General features: G+C 40.7%; 1 protein-coding gene across 8 annotated transcripts in view; it reads left to right on the top strand.

The window, feature by feature from the left end:
* KLHL32 (kelch like family member 32) overlaps positions 1 to 20,401 on the top strand; it is a 97,021-nt gene extending 76,620 nt beyond the window's left edge. For 6 of the 8 annotated variants that reach the window (XM_069851153.1, XM_069851154.1, XM_069851155.1 and 3 more), the window contains 5 exons: positions 1,771 to 2,497; positions 12,137 to 12,195; positions 14,590 to 14,782; positions 16,833 to 16,927; positions 18,723 to 20,401. In XM_069851153.1, the coding sequence (XP_069707254.1) occupies positions 1,771 to 2,497; positions 12,137 to 12,195; positions 14,590 to 14,782; positions 16,833 to 16,927; positions 18,723 to 18,884 (1,236 nt within the window). In that variant the 3' untranslated portion in view covers positions 18,885 to 20,401. Of the gene's footprint in view, positions 1 to 1,770; positions 2,498 to 12,136; positions 12,196 to 14,589; positions 14,783 to 16,832; positions 16,928 to 18,722 lie in introns of those variants that run through there. The other 2 variants (XM_069851159.1, XR_011336906.1) reach the window with 2 other exon arrangements.
* The last annotated feature ends 635 nt before the right edge of the window (positions 20,402 to 21,036 follow it).

Genomic DNA, 21,036 nt, shown 5'->3' with positions numbered 1-21,036 from the left:
ATTTGAGATGTGAGTGAAGGAATGAACTATAAGCAAAAGAAAGCAATGTGCTGGATGCAAGTGATTACAGATAAGAACTCAGGTTTTGTAAATACTTTTCCTTTAATATAGCAATCTACACATCACTCAGTCAATATGAATTCAGTTGGTGTCTTCATCATCATGAAGATACACTGAATTCCACTTCAGTCTCAAGTGTCTAGTCAATAATGAGAGCTAAGAGTCTCTGAAGTCTTTGAGGAAGGATTCACATGGCCTAAGAAATGGAGTAGGGAGTTTCCTAAAACTACTCAATAGGAGATACCTGACACACAATTTTGGTGGATTTAGATCATGTGAATTTGATATACCATGAGTTTATGAAAGTGTTGATTAAGAAGCTTTTCTTTTTATCTCCTTCACGTGACATTCCCATGAGCCGTACAGGGCAGTAAGTTTTAGGTGAAACTTGTTATTGCATGATGAATTAGAAACTCCTGCTCCACAAGTTCTTTGACAGGATGAAATAAAGTATCAGGCAGAGGAGTCTGTCCTCATCCAGAACTAGACAATGTCTTTATGACATGGGTGAAAGAATGCTATGGGGTTTATGGTTTTGGGTGATCAGAAGGTGGAATGGTCTTCAAGCACTTTAGAAAATAAAATTAGAGTTGAGAATGATCTTGACAGACTGGAACTGAAGTAAGTAGTAGAGAGTTCAGTAGTAACAGAGAAACAGACACTTTGTGGAAGTTCTGCAGAAAAAAAAGAGGTGGGAACAATATTTTCCTTCATAAATTTAATTATGGATCAGCAATATCATAGTGCGTTGGCTGTCCTGTGTAGTGACGTACAAACAAGAATAATGTAGGTTGTAAGGATCAAAGTGATCCTTCTAATCCATTTGCTACTAATGCAGCCTTAAGAGGAAGATTTCATCCAGTTTTCTGAAGCAAACATTAAGAAAGAGAGGCATTTCCTTTCAATAACAGAGAACTGTGAGCCGAGCAGCAGAGGGTTTGGAAGATGAATTGAGAGACTTCCTCACTCGGAGAAGAGGAAGTTGCAAGGCACATATTAAAATGCATTGGAGGTGGAAGAGAAAAGGATGGTAGCAAACAGCTCTTCATCCTGTATAGATAGATCAGTTCCAATGGTTGCTTTGTAGTTTCTGAAGCTCTGGAATGTGAACTCAAAGATGGAAAACGAGGCAGTGAGCTGAAGGGCTTGGAGCTCCTAGATAGATGAAAGGAAAATCTGTTTGAGAGTAGAGCAGAACATGGGGATGGTTTTCCTGAGGAAGTTTGGGCATCTTCATCACTGGATTTTTTCAGGAATAACTTTCACAATGGTTCTTGGTGAGATCTTTAGGGCTCTAGGCTCTTTTCAAAACTGATCGGTTTCAATATGCTTTATGTAATTTAAAGGCTATGTTTAATTTTATCTGTTGATACCTGCTGCAGGTCCTGAGCGATTTCAGAATCTTCCTTGCTGATTTCTGTCATTCCCAATCCAGCAGAACCTCCTCCCTGTGTCTCTCTTCTCTGGTTTAGTTTCTGGACTGGTGCAATACATAGCTTTTATGTATATTATAGGTGGAGTTTTAGTAGATATCTTTTATGTTGAGTCACATGCATTTGTATCTAGCTTTTATATTGTTTGATATCACTACTGAGACAAGTATATAGCTCTTCTTGGAATGCAAGCGTGATTTTCAAAAGACCAAATTTTAACTGAATTGTACTCAAATAATCGATGTCTTGTTTTTCCCTTCCTTCCTCCTGCTTTTAGCTGGCTGTGAGGTGGTTGGAACACAACTGCCGCTACCAGTATATGGATGAACTTCTCCAGTACGTCCGCTTTGGCCTTATGGATGTGGATACACTGCATACCGTAGCTCTTTCTCATCCTCTAGTCCAAGCTAGTGAAACTGCGACAGCACTTATTAATGAGGCCTTGGCTTATCATCAGAGCGTCTATGCACAGCCAGTTTGGCAAACCAGAAGGACAAAACCTCGCTTCCAGTCAGACACTCTATACATTATTGGTGGGAAAAAACGTGAAATCTGTAAAGTAAAGGAATTGCGATACTTCAATCCGGTAGATCAAGAGAACGTTCATATCGCAGGGATTGCAAACTGGAGCGAACTAGCACCTATGCCTGTAGGGAGAAGCCACCACTGTGTTGCTGTCATGGGAGACTTTCTTTTTGTAGCTGGTGGAGAGGTAGAGCACTCCACGGGGCGCACTTGTGCGGTGAGAACTGCCTGTCGATACGACCCCCGCACTAACTCCTGGGCTGAGATAGCTCCAATGAAGAACTGTCGGGAACATTTTGTGCTGGGAGCAGTGGATGAGTACCTCTATGCAGTAGGGGGCAGAAATGAACTGCGTCAAGTGTTACCTACAGTGGAACGCTATTGCCCTAAGAAGAACAAGTGGACCTTTGTACAGTCCTTTGACCGATCACTCTCATGCCATGCAGGATATGTGGTGGATGGTCTTCTTTGGATATCAGGTAGAAAACGTTTCACACAGTTTGAGGTACTAACAAAATGCCAAAATACTGTCTCAAGTGAAACTAAGATCTTAGGTTTATGTGTCTGGATAACTTTTGTATTTGGAGATGAGTATTTCAAATAATCTAAATCTGGAAGCATAAAATCAAGCCTGATTAGAAGTATAGGAGCATAATATACTTTATGCAATATTTTTTGTCTGCTGAATATCTTTCTGTGTTTCAAAGCTGCATGTATCATCTGTGCTACCTCCAGTCACCATTCATAAATCCCAGTGAATCTAAATGATAATGGATTTTTGAACAAATTTCACATGACAGGTTTTTTGTGCTTTTCAGAAGCAAAAAACAAGACCCACTTTATGTAGTATGATCTGGTACTACTGTGTTTATTCATGATAATGAATGACATTTAAGTGCATGTTGGCTTATGTGGATCCAGGGCTTGAAGGTGCCTGTATGAACGCTTACTGTTCAGGATACTGTAGTAGGCCAAGATGACCTTGGTTAGAAATCATGCATGGCTCTGACTGTCCATAAAAAGTGCACTGGGTTGCCTGGATGTAATCATAGCTTTATGGCAGAGATAGAGGAAAGTATAGAATCATAGAATCATAGAATCACCAGGTTGGAAGAGACCCACTGGATCATCGAGTCCAACCGTTCCTATCCATGCCCTGGTTCCTGGAGGATGCTCCCCCTCTTTCTGTGGCTTGCAAGGGGACATCAAACAGCAGCAGGGCCTGGGCAGCCCCACACCAGTGCTTTGTGCCCATAGCACCGTGGGTTTTGGGGCAGGCGAGGAGCAGAGCGTGGGTGGGTGCCAACCCAGGCATCCTAAGGACCCCACGAATCTACTCCATGCACCTCCCTCTGGCCTCATCCCTTCCCTCTGGAGGCATTCCTTCACTTTGGGTCCATCCCTTTCCTCTCGATATGTTCCTTTCATCTGGATGCCATCCCTTTCCTATGGATCCATCACTTTCTTCTGGATGCCACTCCTTCCCCCTGGGTCCATCCCTTTCCTATGGATCAAACCCTGCCCCCTGGGTGGCCATCCATGGGTTGTTTTTTAGGGGATAATGGGTCGCTTTTTGAGTGTCACAGGTTGGTTTTGGGGTGAGGTGAATTGGTTTCTGGGGGTCAGTTTCAGGGCAGGCAGCCAGTTTGGGGGGATCGAGATCATTTTTTGCGAGTCGCAGGTGGCTTTTGGGCGAGTGAGTGAGTTTTGGGGAGGGCGAGTTGTTTTTTTGGTGTCAGTTTTGGGGTGGCCATATAATGGTAAACTAACATATAATTTGCAACTCAGTCTGATGTGTTTTTTATTTTACATGTGCATATTGAGGACGTTGTCCCATCAGTCTTTTTAGTGACTTTTCTGGTACTAGTTACTTTGGAATAAGGTCAATGCTGTCCAGAGGAGGTTTGACAGAAAAATATTCACCTTTTAGTAAGAAGTGTGTCATGGAAAGTTATAAAGTTGTAATATTTATCAAGGAAAATGTTCAGTGATTGCTGTAGTTACCCTCTGGGGAGTTTAGTCGGGTCTGGCTTCCCTCTGGTGAAAAGATGGTATATGAATGAAAGATTAAGTTAGCAACTTAGGCCTTCGCTGTGCTTCTCAAAGTAATGTTGTTTAGGTTAGTGGAGCTCCTTGCAGATGTGTCTTTCTGCCAATGTGGATTAAGTGCCTTGTGGGAATGGATTCCTAAGCACTGCTGGGGGAGGTAGCAGGTGTCTATATTTGTATGTATATGCTAAAATAATGAATGAGGACTTTGAAATTAAAAACATGGCTGAACACAGAAAACCACCAATATTCCTGGCAGGTGCTTTGGATCAATTTCTTCAACAACTGGCATCGAAGGAATCTTGTAAAGTTTTCTCTGTGTTTTAATCCTAAAGCGTGCACACAGGCCTTGAGATCCAGGTACGGTACAGAAGCAGTGTTTCTGCTTTAGGGTACCAGCTAAGCCTGTTCAGAGCATTACGCTATTTATTCACTGCTTTTCCTATTTTATCAGAGGAGAGAGAGAGTTGCCTTTTGGAAATCCAAATATGTGGATGCTACTACTGTTGTGTCTTGATTGTATTTTTTTTCTCTCCTCTTGTGTTTTACATTTGTCAGTCTCTATGAAAATACCAAGACTTTTCAGGAAATTATGTTAAATATATTCATATAAAATCATTGAATGAGCACTAGAAACATCCATCAGGGTATGGTCCTTGCTCCAGTACCTGAAAAGAGTCATATTCTTTTCTTAATTTCCTTTTTTTCCGTGTTAAGAAAAAAACAGAAATGAAGGAAGTATTTGGTAGAGGTTTTTGAAGTCAAACGTGGAACTGGTTGGAGATTACTTTTAATCTTTCCAGATATGCTAGCAAAGTGAAAATTATCCTAAAGATTAATGTGCTTAGTTACCTAAGTGAAATGTATGACTGCCTGTGTGTTTATATAATATCTACATTTCTATAATGAAACATCGTGATATTGTGTTCAAAGATATTCCTCTAACACAGCTGTCCAGTCAGGAGAAGAGGTAAGTGCAAGTCTATTAGATGAACTCTTCAAAAATTGGCAAAACAGCATAAAATATGTTATCAGTATTGTTCCATTTAGATTTGAAAATGCTACTAACACAGCTTGTGTTGTAAAGTCACAATAAGGAGCAGGGTTTTGGCATTGGAAGAAGTTAGACTTCTCAGTTGTATTTTGTACAGTTTTTTGAGAAAATATTTAGCAGTTTTGAGTTGCTAGATTCTGACAGGTTATTATGAATTATGAGAGCAAACTGTGCAGTATTCAGTAGGGTATTGATCTGAATTATGTACTTACAGATTGACAACTGGGTTCTGTATGTTGAAGAGTTATTTTATAAATAAAAGTAGATGGAGATGCAATAAGTGCAGCTAGCATTCTATTATTAATTAATTGCTTAAGGCCAGTTGTAGCTCGCTGTACGTGTATATTCAGGGGCAGGGGAATAGTAGGGAGAAATGTTTGATTGTTCCAAAAATATCGGTACTCGCTGCTGAAAAAATCCACTGTTCATCATCAAATATTAGATGTTAGTGTAAGAGTAATCAGTGATGCTGGAGGGAAGCTAATTTTGAAGTATGTGACCTAAAATTAAGTAATCTAAAAAATTAGTCTGAGTTAGAGATGTTTCTGGGCTATGTCCCTGCTGTTTTTTCTGGGAAATACGGGTAATCAGCAGGAGCTCTAAAAGTCAGTCTGCTACTACCAGCTGGCAAGGTAACCATGCAAACGTGCCCAGTTTTTTTAGTATGTAAATACATTAAATAGTAATAATATAAATTTCTAGCCCTTGGATTTGTGGAGAGAGTCATCAAAACATGACCCACACACAGACCGGTTACTATAGCCAAAGTATCAGTGCCTCTGATACAGCCCCTTGTCTTCTAAAGGCTTTGCTAATCAAAAGCTGACTAGGCTTAAGGGGGTTTCATTATTATTATTGGGATTCATTTTCAGCTTTGCTTTGCTGCTCCTTTGGGACAAATATCAGAAAGAATCAAAAATAACAGCACAAAATCATGGCAAAGGCGTCAGGGAAGGGAAATGGGCCAAACAAAATGCACACGCTGGCAGCAGGAGGTAGGCGGCCAGTGTTTCGGGTGACAGAGTGACTCCTAAGCTGACAAGACCTCTTTGGGGTTTGTAACCTGCCAGAAGGCTCAGAGGGAGCCTTCTGCACTCTGGAATTAGTTGGCCCTCTGGTCAGCGCATGTAGGCTCAGATCTCGAGTCTTCTGAGCTCCATATATTGCGGAACATATTTTTATTCTCATATCATTATTTTCTCTCATCTTTTTTTTAATTTTTTTTTCAAAAACTTCATTTTATTTTATTATTTAAAAAAATAGATGAGAATTCATTAAAATAAGTTCTCTGCATTGACAGTATAGCATCGGACAGATGGTTTGGAAATTTTATAAAAAGATGAATCTTACAGGCCCTGGTTAACATCTGACACCATGACCCATTTCACAAATGAATCGCAAGCCACATGCTTGAAAAGTGAAGTATTTGAGTGAAAGAGAAACAAGATGCACCAAACCCTTTGGAGTTCAACATTCGTAATAATTGTTCTCTCTAAAAGCAGGGAAATATTTTCCATAAGAGTGAGAACTCGAACTATGCCTATTTCCCTGCATCCTCCATGGTGTGTGCATGCAAATTTGGAGACCTACTTTTCTATACAGGTTAACCTTCCTCCTCCTGCACAGGAGTAGTGCCTGTGGGGACAGAAAGGGGCAGGGAACCTCTGCTAGGCAGCTCAGCTCTGGGCCATTCTTGCACCTGCAGCTGGGGATAACGAGGCTTCCCCTCTGCCTCAAGTGCTCAAGAAAGCACATGAAGAGTTGTCTCTAAAGCGAAGTATTATGTTGTTGTTTCACAGAGGTCCGAGTTGCCTGACCTTAAGTGTGTTAGCTAAAATCACATCTTGACATGCACATGGAAACTCAGCTTAAGGGGGTAAACAAGCCAGCCCCGTACAGTTGTTTCATATTTAACAGCTTTTTCTTTAAAATTCAAGATGATTTATTGTTATTTTTCCCTAATGGTAGAGATTTTGAGCAAGGAAATGATAGAGATCACATATCTTGGAGAATTATTCTGAGTTTGCAAATGTTTCATAATGAAAAGTATTACCTTAGTATTAGGATGCAATTTGGTGTGAGGAGAAGAAATTATTTTTCTCAGTAAATACCTATAAATTGTTTTATGAAAAACATATCTGGAATAAATAGGTATCTACAGTATCTAATGAAATCAAGCTTTACGGTGCAACTGGTACAGAAATTACCAGGAGCAGGAGCTTAACAAGTACATTAAAATTGCCTCAGTGACCCAGTCTTAGTAGATGGAACAGTGTTTCTGTTATTATCATCATCATCTTTAAATAAAGATAATAGATCTCACACCTTTAGAACATAGACATTATGGATCTGATGCCTTTGATTCTTCTTAGATTGAATATAAATATCAGGTTTTAATGATTTAAAAATACTCAAACAACCCACATACAAACCAGGGCTTGTGCCTGCCTTGTTTGCAGATGGATTGCATCTGGGGTGGAATAGTGTTAATTAGAGCTGCTGTTGGCATCTTCCAGGGTACTCTTTAGGGTGGGAAGATATGCTCCAGCTCAGCTGTCCTCACTGTACCTGCGCTGGCTGAAGGAAGAGGCAGCAGGCTTGCGTATTGAGGAAGGATTATCGTCTGTTTAACATATAGATACGTAAGAGAGGAAAGGTTTCTATTTTAAAATAGCAGAGCACCTTGGGGTGCATGTCATGTGTTTCTATATATTCCCTGGATTTGCTGGAAGCAATACACATGGGAGCTCTTTGCCAACACGTAGTTTTACACATCTCCCAGTGAACACGGATTTGTGCACTCAGCCTAGCACTTGGGGAATTCAGAGAGAGTTGTGAGATTTTCTGGAGGTTTTGAATTGGATTAGATTTCTGAAGTCATACGAGGGTCCTACTAGGACATGTTATAAATTTTTTATTTGGAAAAATGGTGTTAAATCTCCTGCCTTCCCACCCTTGTCTTTTTGGAAACGTCTTTGTTGAAGGTGTTTTTCAGTGCAGTTTGTTGATTATTTGGCGGGGGCTGTGACAACCCAAAATATTTCCCTTGTGTGGGGAAGGGCTGGGCAAGGTGGATCTTCGAATCCTCCAGCAACTTCCCCATGCAGAGGGGAGCTGTTGTTTGAGCTGGGAACTTACAGGTCTTGGAGGGCTTAAAAACCACGATATGTGGCCTGCAAGGGAGTGAGCAACAGTAACTGTGGCAGTGTAAAAATATTCTAAGCCCGCACTTCGGGCTTTCCATGAATGTGTTCTCATGTCTGTAAGAGCAATAAAGGCACAAGTTCATTCTGAGGGTGCTCCTTGCCTCCCAGAAACTGTAGTCCTCAAACTGAGCTGCTCACATCAAAGTGGTGCAATCATTGCTCTGTTTATAAAACCCAGTGAGCGCTGACTGAACTGTAAATTTTCTGTCATTTACTCAGCCAGACTTTTTTTTTGTTTCTTTAACTGATGGGTTACTACCACATCGACTCTATTGCTTGACCTCAAATTTAATAGCATAGTTTGTATTTTTAAATACAAAAACTGTCATTATGATGCTTCCCTGCCTTTCTGCTCCTTTTCTCATAGAAAGCACTGCAGAGAAGTTTAAGGCATTTTCTCAGAATTACCCCATTTTTTTTTCTGAGAAAGCAGGTATCGGTTTTAGTACCTTTTAAACTTTTTTTGTCTTTTCCTATTTTTAAGAGACATTGCTCTTATTTTGTTCCTTCCCAGCTGCCTGGAATAGCTTTAAAAAAGTAGTTCAAGAGGACATTGAAGACTTGTTAAACTTGAATTTTGGCAGAAAATTTTAAACTTTTGCTATAGCACTTCAAAGTTAGGAGGAACTTGAGTTTGAAAATTGATGCAGATATAAGATGGCATATTTAATGACAGATGTATCTATAGAAACCTGTTAAGATGCAGATTATCCCCCTGGGGAGGGGAGATCAAAACTGCCAATCTATAAAATATACTTGTTAGGGAAAGGCATGGAATCTATCTCTGCAAGCACTTTGATTGCAGGGGACAGTGTAGCAGCATGTGGCATCATAACCTAAGAGCAGACAAATCAGCTTGATGACTTTCAAAGCCAAGAATACTGCTGGAGGCAAGGGTACTCCAGTCTAGAAGAAATTAAAACATATAGAGACTGTTATTAATTCCAGATCTATTTTTGTGTAGTCAAATCTGTATGCAAATCCTTAGCATCTCATTTTGGCAGATTAATCTAAAAGTGAAGAGCAGTATGTGAAGAGAATGTAATGATAAAACACCACAGATGAGCAATATTGCAGGGGAAAAAATGTAAGCTGTGTACTTGATATGAGGGGCTCTTTTTGAAGAGAGGTAAATAATTTTGCTTATTTGATTATTTCATTATTTTCAAGGAAGCAACACTGTTCTTTCTCTGCTTCCTCCACCTCTTTCCCCCCCAAATTAAGGTGCACCTTCTGAATGGAAACACATGACCCAGCATTGTGTTTCTGATGCATCTCCTGTAATTTCACTTTCTGGGGGTAATCATTCAAACAGCTATGATTCTTATTTTTCAAAATACTAATCTGACATCTCATTTTGAACATTACACTGGGATTGAAAAAAAAAATTGAAAACAAACAAAAAAAAATCTAATTATAAAATAGATATTAGAAAAGATTGTTTTGTGCGTGTGGCTGATGGCCACTAACGCTGTAAAGGCTGCGCAACAGTGTAGAGACAAATAAAAGATTGTGAGATTAGACATGGGAACAGTCATTGCTTTCCAGTGCATGTTCTTGTGTGCGTACTTCAAAGGTGCTGTGATGGGCATTATGTGGCATGGTGTGATGGAAACAGTTTGGAAAGACTATACCTTATTGCTCTCTACAACTGCACCAAGGGAGGTTCAGACTAGATATCAGAAAGAAATGTTTCACAGAAAGGGTCATTGGGCACTGGAACAGGCTGCCCAGGGAGGTGGTTGAGTTACCATCCCTGGAGGTGTTTAAAAGATGGGTAGACAAGGTGCTAAGGGACATGGTTTAATGGCAGATAGGAACGGTTGGACTCCATGATCCAAGAGGTCTTTTCCAACCAGGTGATGCTGTGATCCTACGATTCTATGATCTTGTCTCTGCTGTCTCTTAGCCTGAGAGTCTCTAAGCTGGGAGCTGGTGCCACAGTCTATGTATAGTGGCCCCAATAGAGATCTGGTGCTTAGCAGAAATGCATCCAAATAACAGTGTTATTCCTCCCTGCTACTACGGTTGAAAACAAGACTCTTGAATAGATTTGTCTCTAGTTTCTGCTATCCACTGACCAGATTCTTGACCTCACTCAAGTTATTTGGAGCAATTGGAGGTTAAATGTTAGCAAGTAGCTCAGCCCAGTAGGAGCAGATCAGCAAGTAACATTTTGCTGCCAAATCCTCTATATCTACTCCAGCTACAGTTCACGTTTTTTGTATTGGACTAGATTTATTCTGGCCCTCTAGACCAAATGTTCTCAGTACTCTGCTGATACAAAGCCATCCAAAATACCAGTTATTATTTCACATTCAGACCCCCATTAAGAACTGGAGCACAGCTGGAGCACATCTGAAGCAGAGCTTCTGGTGTAAGTCAGATGCAAACCAGTCCCACCCTGCAGCTCAGAGTGACATGTGAGAGGCGGAGGAGTTGCTTCAAAATCACAGTATGGCTCTGAACCAAAATGCTGTGCTAGGTGTACCTGGAGGCTCACAAAATGAGGATTCCCCAGCATGGAGCCTTGTTAACACTGGTTGGGAATAAATGAAAAAAAAGTCCTTAGCAGGACTGGGTCATAGCTCAGCCAGCAGGAATGAAAGCAGCTCTGCCACTGCTCTCTCTGAAACAGGTGATGTCCTCACAAAAAGAGAAGCATCAACAAATGTAATGACAGATAAAATTCCTCCCTCTTGTTGCTGTGGATTTTGTCCATCATTGGCAGATGCTGTTAAAACTGTAATATAAAAAGCTTGTCTTGTCAATATGAGTTTCGCTGATCTGTGGCCACTGGCATTCTCTAGTTATGCCCAGGATGGTAGGATGAAAGATGAGGTGCAGTTTGCAGGTGTTACTTCTGCTCCCTTCTCCCATGGGCCCAGGGTAGTGACAGGGGAGAACCGGGACCTGTGGCAGTGCTGCAGTGACACCATGTTCCCAGGAAGCCTGAGCACAGCCGAGAACATGTTTACACAGATAAGATTACACACTTGAGACTGAAGAATTTTTCCATCATTGTACTCAGTGAAATTTTTCATTTGAAACCAACAGAGAACAGGATGATCAGTATTAAACATATACTGCGTTGAGGAAAAGAGTTGGTTTGCATCATTTATTTGTCTCAGACACTGTTCCAGGCTTTCCTGAGGTACTTTATAAACATTATTGAAAAGTAAATGGTAACGTTACTATTTCTGCTGACTATGGAGGAAGCTCCCAACATAAGTCTACAATTAAGCCAGGAGATGTTTTCTTTATAATGCAGACTAAATACAGGATTTCCTTTAAATATATGGGCAAGCACAGTTGCACAGGTTTGCAGTATGCTTTTCAGCTGGCAGTGGTGTGCCATGTCATGATCCTGGTTAGGCAGAGCTCCTCTCTGACCTCTTCTTTCTCTCTGATGCAAGCCCGTCTCCTCCTCTTTTAAACCGTGTCACACGCCGCACCCTCTTTGGAACAGGGATGGTTTTTATCTTCACGTCTTGACGATGGCTGAATGCACAGGCATTTATAAACTGCAATTTTTATCTTGGTTTTTGCCCATACAGTTAGCTTTACAAAGGAAGCGTGGATGAGCAGTTGTTGCTATTTTGTGTTTCTACATGTTTCAAAAATGTACTACTTTTTACCTTGTAACTAGATTAAAAAGTGCAGTGGAATGTAAGCATAAATCGTGATATGCAATTTAGTTTTGTCAGCAAATGGACCCTATGGTTATTTGCTGGTTATTTTGCTGCACCTGATCTTTGTTCTGGCTCTGCTTGTATGATAAAATGTAACCTGTATAAACTCTTTCATAGGTGGAGTAACAAATACTGCACAGTATCAAAACAGGCTCATGGTCTATGATCCTAAGCAGGTGGGTATCTGTGTTCTGTGTGTTTTTCTCATATGTTCTGCTTCAAGCAGGTCTCTTAGAGAATACATACAATGATTTTGTAAAGCTAAAAATGCTGACCGTTTGAATCGGTGGTGTTTTAAATTCACTTGTGCTGATGTGGGAGTTTAACAGGGTAATGGAGGGCCTGACTTACTATTATGTTTTTTTTAAGCCTGTAGGCATTAGAAACATCTTAGATTAAATACAGGAATGTGCTTTAAATCCCCTGTATTTATCAGTATTTATTTTGCTTGTTCATTTTCTTGTAATCCAGCAGCCCAGGGCAATGTGTATACTCAAAGTCGGTGTCACAGAACTGCTCCTTGTCATTGGCATTTCTGCTTTGAATTGCACATACAAGCTTTTTGTTTTCTGTATACTTTCAGAACTGTATTACCTGGCTGTGACTTATTCTGCTGACTGCAAGGGTGCCTGTCATTTCATTACCCAAGCACCTAAAATATCTTTTAGGGATTATTTCATACATTATGTATGTGTTTTGATTAGGTTAGCATGGCTCAGTAGCCATTTCAGAGGGTTAGGCGTAGTTACACCCTCTTGCTTGTATTAGGAATTAAAAGTCCTAAGCTTGCTATCAGAGTTGCGTAGCCTGATTTACACCCATGTGGAAGGAAGAGTATTGACTTTTCTGATTGTAGGATAGGGGCTTTGATTGCTGTATTTGGAAGCAAATTGTGCCAGGAGATATTTCTGTGTGGCTCCTGCTGACTTTATAAGGTATTGCACATACGGGTCCTGAAGCAGAAAGCAGGCAATGGTACACGTGCCTTTTTCTTGTTGAGGTGCAGTTTTACGCATTAATTGTATAAATGATGATTCCATCCTAAATCCAAGTAGTAATGACAGGCAGCAACCTTATTTTGCTTATGAGGGAGACACTCTTTTTTTAAAGACCGTGTCTCTATTGTGTATCTTTCACTGATTCTTAACTTGCTGATGTGAAAGTTGCACCCCACAATACCAATGGCAGGGCTACTTCAGCATGCTGTGCCGATGGCGAGAAACCCAGCCTGGCATGTAAAGAGTTACAGAGGAAGTGTGTGCTTGCATTCTTCAAATGAGGTCCACCTCGTGTTTGTACACAGAAGCTCTTTTTAAAAATTCTGCTGGCATATTGTTTACGGTGGGTACTGGAAACCATCACATCTGCTTGCATCTCGCACAGAATCTCAATAACTCTATCATTCAGCACCAGCGCTTGCTTCTGCGCGAGGCCTTTGTGGCGAGTCGATAATGCCTGCCATCTGCCACAGAGCACACAGCTACCTGCCAACAAGCCGGCTGGGGTGACCTCTGCTTCCCCACCACTGATTAGTATTCACATGCTGGCTTATTAGAAATGACCCCACCAGGCCCCTCTGTTTCTTTGCCTTTGCAGTGCTTTGCGGCTCACCTGGCAGGCACTGCAGTGGAGGAAACTAAAGATATAATCAGGGGATGCAGGCAGGCTTTGCAAAGCAGATGGTGTCTATAGTCTGATGTTAAGAGACTGGACTGCTAATGCAAACATTAATGCCTAATATTCAACTATTACACATTGAAATGTATAGCTATATACTGGGGAGGTTAAAAGGCAGTAGTATTAGAAGCTCTTGAATTACCACGAACAATAGCACATGAACGCAAAGAATTTCCTCGCAGATTTTAACTTCCTCCTTTTAAATAAATTAGTCTCATCTATTGCCAGATTTGATTTGGTAAGCGTAGCAGAAGCAATTGTTTTCTTACATTTAAAATACTGTTCTTTAATCCCTCTTCTTCCATGTCCTCTTCCCTTCCCCTCAAAAGGTAGAATTCTTGAATATTGTTAACCGGGAAGAAAAATATGCAGAAGGACATTACTTTGTAAGCCCACAAATAAAGGGTTAGCATTAAACCAAATACATTGATCATTTGAGAAGCTTCTTTAGGAAATTCTTTTCCCCTGTTGCTTCATTCCCCAAGGAGAAGATCAAATAAGCCTCTGAATTACGAAAGGTAGAAAAACCTCTCTTCTCTCGTAATAGGGATAGTTGGTACAGATAATTTTAGCACTGTATGCAGAAGAGATATCTAACAGTCTTACTTTAGGAGGATTTGCTACAGAATTCTAGAGAAGAAAAAAAGCTTTGAAACCTGATGAGCTAAACAGAAAAAATAAGAGCAAGAAATGCTATTAAATTAATGACTTTAAAAGAGAACTGTAAACCACATGTTCAAAGTCCAGTATGTCTAGTCAATGTTATAACCAACATGCACGTTTAACATATGAGCAACACAAATGTATAGACTTGAGATTTGTGGCCAAGGGTGAAGAGAACACCAGAAACATTCTACTGTTAATATACTACTAATCTCTTTTTTTCTTCCCAGAACAAGTGGTTAAGTCGTAGCCCAATGTTGCAGAGGAGAGTTTATCACTCCATGGCTGCTGTGCAAAGGAAACTTTATGTGTTAGGTGGGAACGACCTGGACTACAACAATGACCGGATCCTGGTTCGGCACATAGATTCCTACAGCATAGATGCTGACCAATGGACGCGTTGCAACTTCAATATGTTGACAGGTAACTGTTGTACACCAAATGAGGAAACTTGCTACTATGAGACTAAAACATTGTTTATTTTCCCTTTAGATGCCCTTAATATGTGGAAGTCCATGACTTCACTGCAGTTGCCTTTTTCAATCAATCAATCAGCATTGATTTAGGGGCCAATGTTGGCCAACAAGACACACTTGATTACTGTTCTGGCCTTCAGTGTTCTATAAAACATTTGTGTTAGGACATTGTAGGATAAATTTTTAAGAAGGTTCACATAAATGTATTTCAATTAAGCAATCAAAAATTCTTTGTCATAGTATTACCAGTACTTATTTTTGATTCTCCAAAACCTTGCCTGCACTGGTAGATTTAGCTCCCTGTTTGAGTGTTCAACAGGCAGATCCATGTCTACCATGATATTGTTTGTAATGCTTCCTGCTGGCATTATAGATCATTAAACTCCATTAACTATCACTTATTTCTCAGCAATACCTTCTTAATAAATTTCCCAAGAGGGAAATTTGTTGGAATTCTGTCAAGTCAGGGATGACCTGATTATGTCAGTTAGCTATGGACCTGTAAAGTTCCTCTTGACCATCATTAGGAGGAACTACTAGAGTAGAAACTTCCAAAGCAGTGCAACTCACTGTTGCTACCACCCAGTCCTTTAAGTTTCATTGCCACTTAACACAATTCCCAGATGTACCACCTCCTCAGATCCCTGGGAGAGGCAGGCATGTGACACATTCTCAGAGCAGTACCACTAGCAGCTTTGCAGAAGAGGATGCATTTCCAGGGCAGCATTAATGTTGAGGCCATTCTGTTGTGCAGGAGACTTGGAGTTCAATTAGTAACAGGACTGGCTGCCAAGAAATTTTTGAGCACAGACTGCTATAGCAATCCTAGAACTGAGCCTACCTCACTTTTCGTCATCTTCCAATTGTCTTTGCATTGATTTCTGAGATGTACCACTGAAAAGGATACAAAGGATGTAGGAGCTTAAGAAGCAGCTCAAGATAGCTAGAAACACTATGTCAGAGAAATGGATGTCTGACAAATAAGACAATCACCTTACTTCATTTAAAAGCTGCTCTAGTGACAATTTTGTTCCTTAGAATATTGCATCTGGTTTCATAATCTCTGGGATCTGGAGAAGGGTTGCTTGGTTTCTGAGCTAGCTCATCAGATTGCTTTCATGGACATTTAGGAGAGAGGCATGGATTAACAAGGAGGAGTTGTCAAACAGAACTAGTTTTCCATATCCCTTTTGCTCTCCATTTACTTATTTTATTTTATTATTTGGAGGTACTGACAGGCTGTGGGAAGGACACCACTTGATTTACAACTGCAAAAGCTTTGGGACTGCAGGCACCCTCATTCTGGAGCTGACCCTATACCACGAAATGCTTGAGATAGTAGCCTCTCTTCAGACACAACCTGGTGGGTTGTTTCCACAACCTGCACTTTGAGAAGCCATCTAAGCCTTTCTTTGCATCTCTGCAACTGGTGGTAAATGTGCCTGTTGCACTGTGTAGTGCAGATTTTTTAAAGGCTGTATTTATCCTTCAAAACTTCCAAACTTGTTCAGGAGACCATTGCTATGGGAATGAGCTTCCACAGCAGCTTCTGCAGTTTTCACATGCTTGTACCTGGAGGAATGGGGCGCAGGTAAACAGATGTGGGCAGAACTTGAGGGGTGTTCTGCTCTCTCAGCCTATCTGTCTGCCTGGATGTGCATGTGTGAAAGTAGCTGAGGTGCAGTCAGGGAGCTCACCAGTCACCTATGAAATAGGCACGTATGAAAACCTGTATCATTGTGGACACAGCAGATGGTCCCCTGCGCAGCCTCAGTTTATTGGTCATCTGGGGTATTTCTCCAGACAGCACTGTTTGGGGCTTCCACGGAGAGCAAAGAACAGCCATCCTACTTCCTCTTCACTGTTCCGCGTTGTGAATTCTGAAACAGTCAAGTTACTGCCAGGTGCATTTGCATTGTATTACAGAACTCCAACATTTGGTGTTAAAAGGGTTAATTAAACACTAAAAGTGGTTTCTATTTCCTCTTTTGCTTTAGGTCAAAATGAGTCTGGAGTTGCCGTTCACAATGGTAGAATATATTTAGTTGGCGGCTATTCGATTTGGACAAATGAGCCTTTGGCATGTATCCAGGTGAGTGATTTAAGTTTCTTTTTAAGTCTTTTCTGATAACTTTGCAAGTATAAGTTTTGCACAGAGGTTATTCGAAAAGGAAAATGCATATGAAGTGGAGGGATTAAGGATTTTTCTTATGCAGCCACTGAACCTGCATAAACACAGAGTGGAAATATTATTGATATTAAAAGTATTTCCAGATGAATCGTTAGATATAATTTGCCTCAAGGTATTCTAGTAAAGCAGGGTTAAGGAGCCTTCTTTGGCAAGGTTTGGGTAAAGTAGTGAGTATAAATTCTCATGTTACACAATCAAGTTCAAAAACAAAAGGGTTGCAGAAATGGATGATGGAGCACAGGCTAACGGTTTTTCAGCCCATCTTGTGATCTATTTTTTTCTCTCCAAGTTGTCTTTCTGAAATGCAGCCAGAGTTAAGGAGTTGTTCTTTGACAAAAGTCTAGTCAGCCGGCAACCTGCCCTAGCGCTTACCACTTCAAAGCTCGAATGGGAGTTTTTTGATCCCTGCTGTAGGCAATAGATTGTCCAACAGACTCTCTGCTTTCTCATCTTGTATAAGAGCAGCTTGCCTGCAGATCCATGGCTTTCAGGTATTCCTGTACAGAAATTAGGAATTCTTATCTTTCTGCATTTTCCTGAGTGAAGCAAATTGGCATCATAGGCATCACTTTGTGACCAGCTGGGCAGTTAGAGACAGCAACTCTTGTTTACATCTCAGTTTCTGCACTTCGGCTGATAAACAGTGTTTTCATTTGATTCCAACTAAGGATTTTGGGATTTAACCTCCAAACTATCCCATAAGGCTGGAATTTAGACTTAATATGAGAAGGGATTGATTTACGTGTTGAGCTTCTGGTCTTATATTGAACACTTATTTGTGTGACTTTGTATCGAATAGTTCGTCCAAGATAAGGAGTTAAAACCACGTTCTAGTCATATGATAATTTTATTTTTTTACTAAATTGTTGGGATACCAAACCTAAGAGTTGTTATTGAAAAATTCATTCAAACTGGCTTCACTAGGTGACATACAGTTCTTCAGAGGGAGTAACAGCACAGTATCAAGGTGGGGACTGTATACAATCACCATGGTCATATATAATCAGCAGGTTCTTTGCACCTGGGATGAAATACTGCTTAGTGACAAGTGAAAATGGTCCTGGGATCTTGCTTTCTTAAATGGACATTTGTCCACATCCCCAAACTGGCTGTGAACTGGCAGCCTGCCCAAGACAGTCCCCACATTAAAGTGAAAAGAAGTATAACGAGTGGTTTGGCAGAGCTGTATGTGCTGCCCCTTCTCAATTGTTGGCAGCGTGCCTGACTTTAACCGGTAAAAATAGCCCTTTTATCTTCAAATTCAGCAAATTTGAGGTCGCACTCTCCTTCAGAAGAAAAAAAATCCACTTTTTACATGTATCTTAATTTTCTTTAATTCATTCATTTTTTTGGCCTTTCCAACTTCAATAGAGCTCCCTATCTACCAAGCTGACAAATGATTCACACTTTGTGGTATCTGTAGCACTTCTGTGCAGAGTTACCCTCCTTGCACGGCTGCACATTCTGCTACCAGGAAGCAGGATCCAATGTCATTGTCTACTACTGAGTGCCTGGGCTAGGATAAGATTTGGGTGATGAGGACAGCAATAAATCACCAGATCCATACGAACAATCTAAAAGTGATCTGAAATTACCTTTCCATTGGGATTAGTAGTACGTGTGCAGCGTGTGCCAGCAAATTTGTTGCGGCTTTCTTCTGTGATCCCTGAAATATTTTGTATGCTTTGGCCTACAGGTGTTGGATGTTAGCAAGGAAGGGAAGGAAGAAGTATTCTACGGGCCTACGCTCCCCTTCGCCTCCAACGGGATAGCAGCTTGCTTTCTTCCAGCTCCTTATTTCACATGCCCCAACCTTCAGACTCTGCAAGTGCCTCACCACAGGATTGGCACCATGTGAGACAAGGAACATGCACTTCGTAACGTCAGAAGAGAAGGGGGGAAAAAACCAAACCCCCTCTTTATAGAAGGGTTTCTTTGGATCAGTGAAAAGAATCAATCCACACAGGCTGCTGCTTTACCTTCACACATTTGTCTTAAAGTTGGATCACAGTAGGCAGGAATGAGGCTACGAAATTTGTCTGCAGTTTCTCTCCTCTGCCTCAGATGTAGAAATACCTGGGAACATTTGACATTTCTGCTGGTGACTACTTGCTACCTGTCTCTACTTTGTTTCCTTATGCAACTTTGTAAAGCATTGTGAATGCTCTGGGCTCTTCCTGGGCTGCTCTTTTTTGGAATCTGCACGTTCAGTTGTTCACCAATGGCACTTTGAAAGCTGACAAAAAGCTGTGTTTATGTTGACAAAGATGATATAATACTATAGTAATTATGCAACTTACTCAATACCTTTGGCAAAAAGAATAACAAATGTGTTGACTTCCAATTCCAAACTCCATCGTTTACAGTTTCTCATTTAATAATACTTCATTTGAAATTTAAATACTGCAAAGCAGATTAAAACAAAATAAAAACCAAATGAGCTCTATAGGATATGAGCAACAGATAAAAATTGTCTCTGCTGAAAGACAAAGACACTGAAGCCTCGTGGTTAAACTCAAGTCTGAACCGAATGTGTTTGGCTGAGAATCTAAAGATCACTTGGGATGTCATTTTCCAAGGTCTACTATCAAATAAATGTTACCTTCTGTCATATGATCAGTTCCTCCTGACAGCTGCAGTCTTTTAATGGTGGAGAACAGCCTCTTTACTGTATAATTAAAATGTGCCATTTACTTAATACTTTTAATATCCAGTTTGAAAGGGGTCACCACATTTACAATTGTCAATGAACAGTCTCATTTTGTCCAACATATGGTCCCACAAATCACTGATCTCCAGAGGCTAAACAGGTGTAGAACAATGTCAATATTTATTTATTTATTCTTTCAGTTTATATAGCGTGTCTCCATTCCCTACTCCAGACATATGCCAGTTCACAATAAATACTCTAACCTGTTATATTTTGGCTTTGCTTGGCTACTGCAGCCCCTGTCTCTTATTTCTGTCTTTTACTTAGATATATAACAACAACTTTGATGTTCATAAATATTAACCAAGCATGTAATTAAATCTTTCTCTATTTACGATGTGCGGGTACTATGCACTTCTCTGCGTTACCTACTGATCTGTTCCCTGCCTCTGTGCTATCTGAGCAGACCTATGAAATTCCTACTGACTCTCATGCAAATGCCACATGCAGAATATGCCCCAGCAATAGCCTGCACTTGCTGGACAGGAACAGCTTCGACTTGGCCCGGTGAGCAGCGTTTCCAAATCAAATGCATCTTTTAAGGGTCTGGTTAGTGATATAAGGGAGTGAACTTTATCACCATTTCTGTCTTCAGCTGGGCAGTGAGCTCACAAACACCACTTTTCCTTTTTCGGTAATTCTCAAGTTAGAAAGTTTTGGTTTTTTTTTTTTTTTGCTGAGTTTTCTCCTTCCTGTTGCACAGAGAAGAGCTGCAGCTGCATAGTCCTCTCCTGGCACGCTAATCTGAGTGCTAACAGTGTCTCCCTCTGCACACAAAGCGAGCCTCTGTCCAGGCCGTACTTTTCTCTGACGGCATGGGAGCTGCATAGGCTGTGCACCAGGAATTTTTTTTTGTTTTACTTCCTTTGATCTCCTGGAAATCTCCAGGTAAGGGGCAGCTCTTGTAACAGACCATTTGCACTTTAAAAATCTCACTGTTGCCCTGGACTTACATATGACTGGCAGGGACACAACCACATTACATGTCTTATGTTCCAAGGGAGGGTGGCTAAATAATCAGGAGGTGTTCCTGGAGAAACCCCCCCAGGTGGGTGATAAGCTTTCGCTTCGGGTGCAGAACTGACATGTACTTCCTATTTTTCAGGTGGTGGAAGAATCAATTTCTTAGCCTTTGTAAAGCGCAGTGCACTTCCAGACAAAAGTGCAAAGTATGTTTTACTCAGCTTAGTTTTGAGGCTTTTATTCCTAGGCCCCGTAGCTCACCACAGCTCTAGCTATGAAATAATTTCTGATCTGCTCCTTCTGGAGGGTGAGGGATTACGATGGAACCAGCAGCTAT

This window comes from Phaenicophaeus curvirostris, chromosome 2 (genome assembly GCF_032191515.1).
Source record: "Phaenicophaeus curvirostris isolate KB17595 chromosome 2, BPBGC_Pcur_1.0, whole genome shotgun sequence".
NCBI classification, from domain to species: domain Eukaryota; kingdom Metazoa; phylum Chordata; class Aves; order Cuculiformes; family Cuculidae; genus Phaenicophaeus; species Phaenicophaeus curvirostris.
Note: the sequence above shows the minus strand (reverse complement) of the source record. Positions and strands in the feature narration are given on the sequence as shown.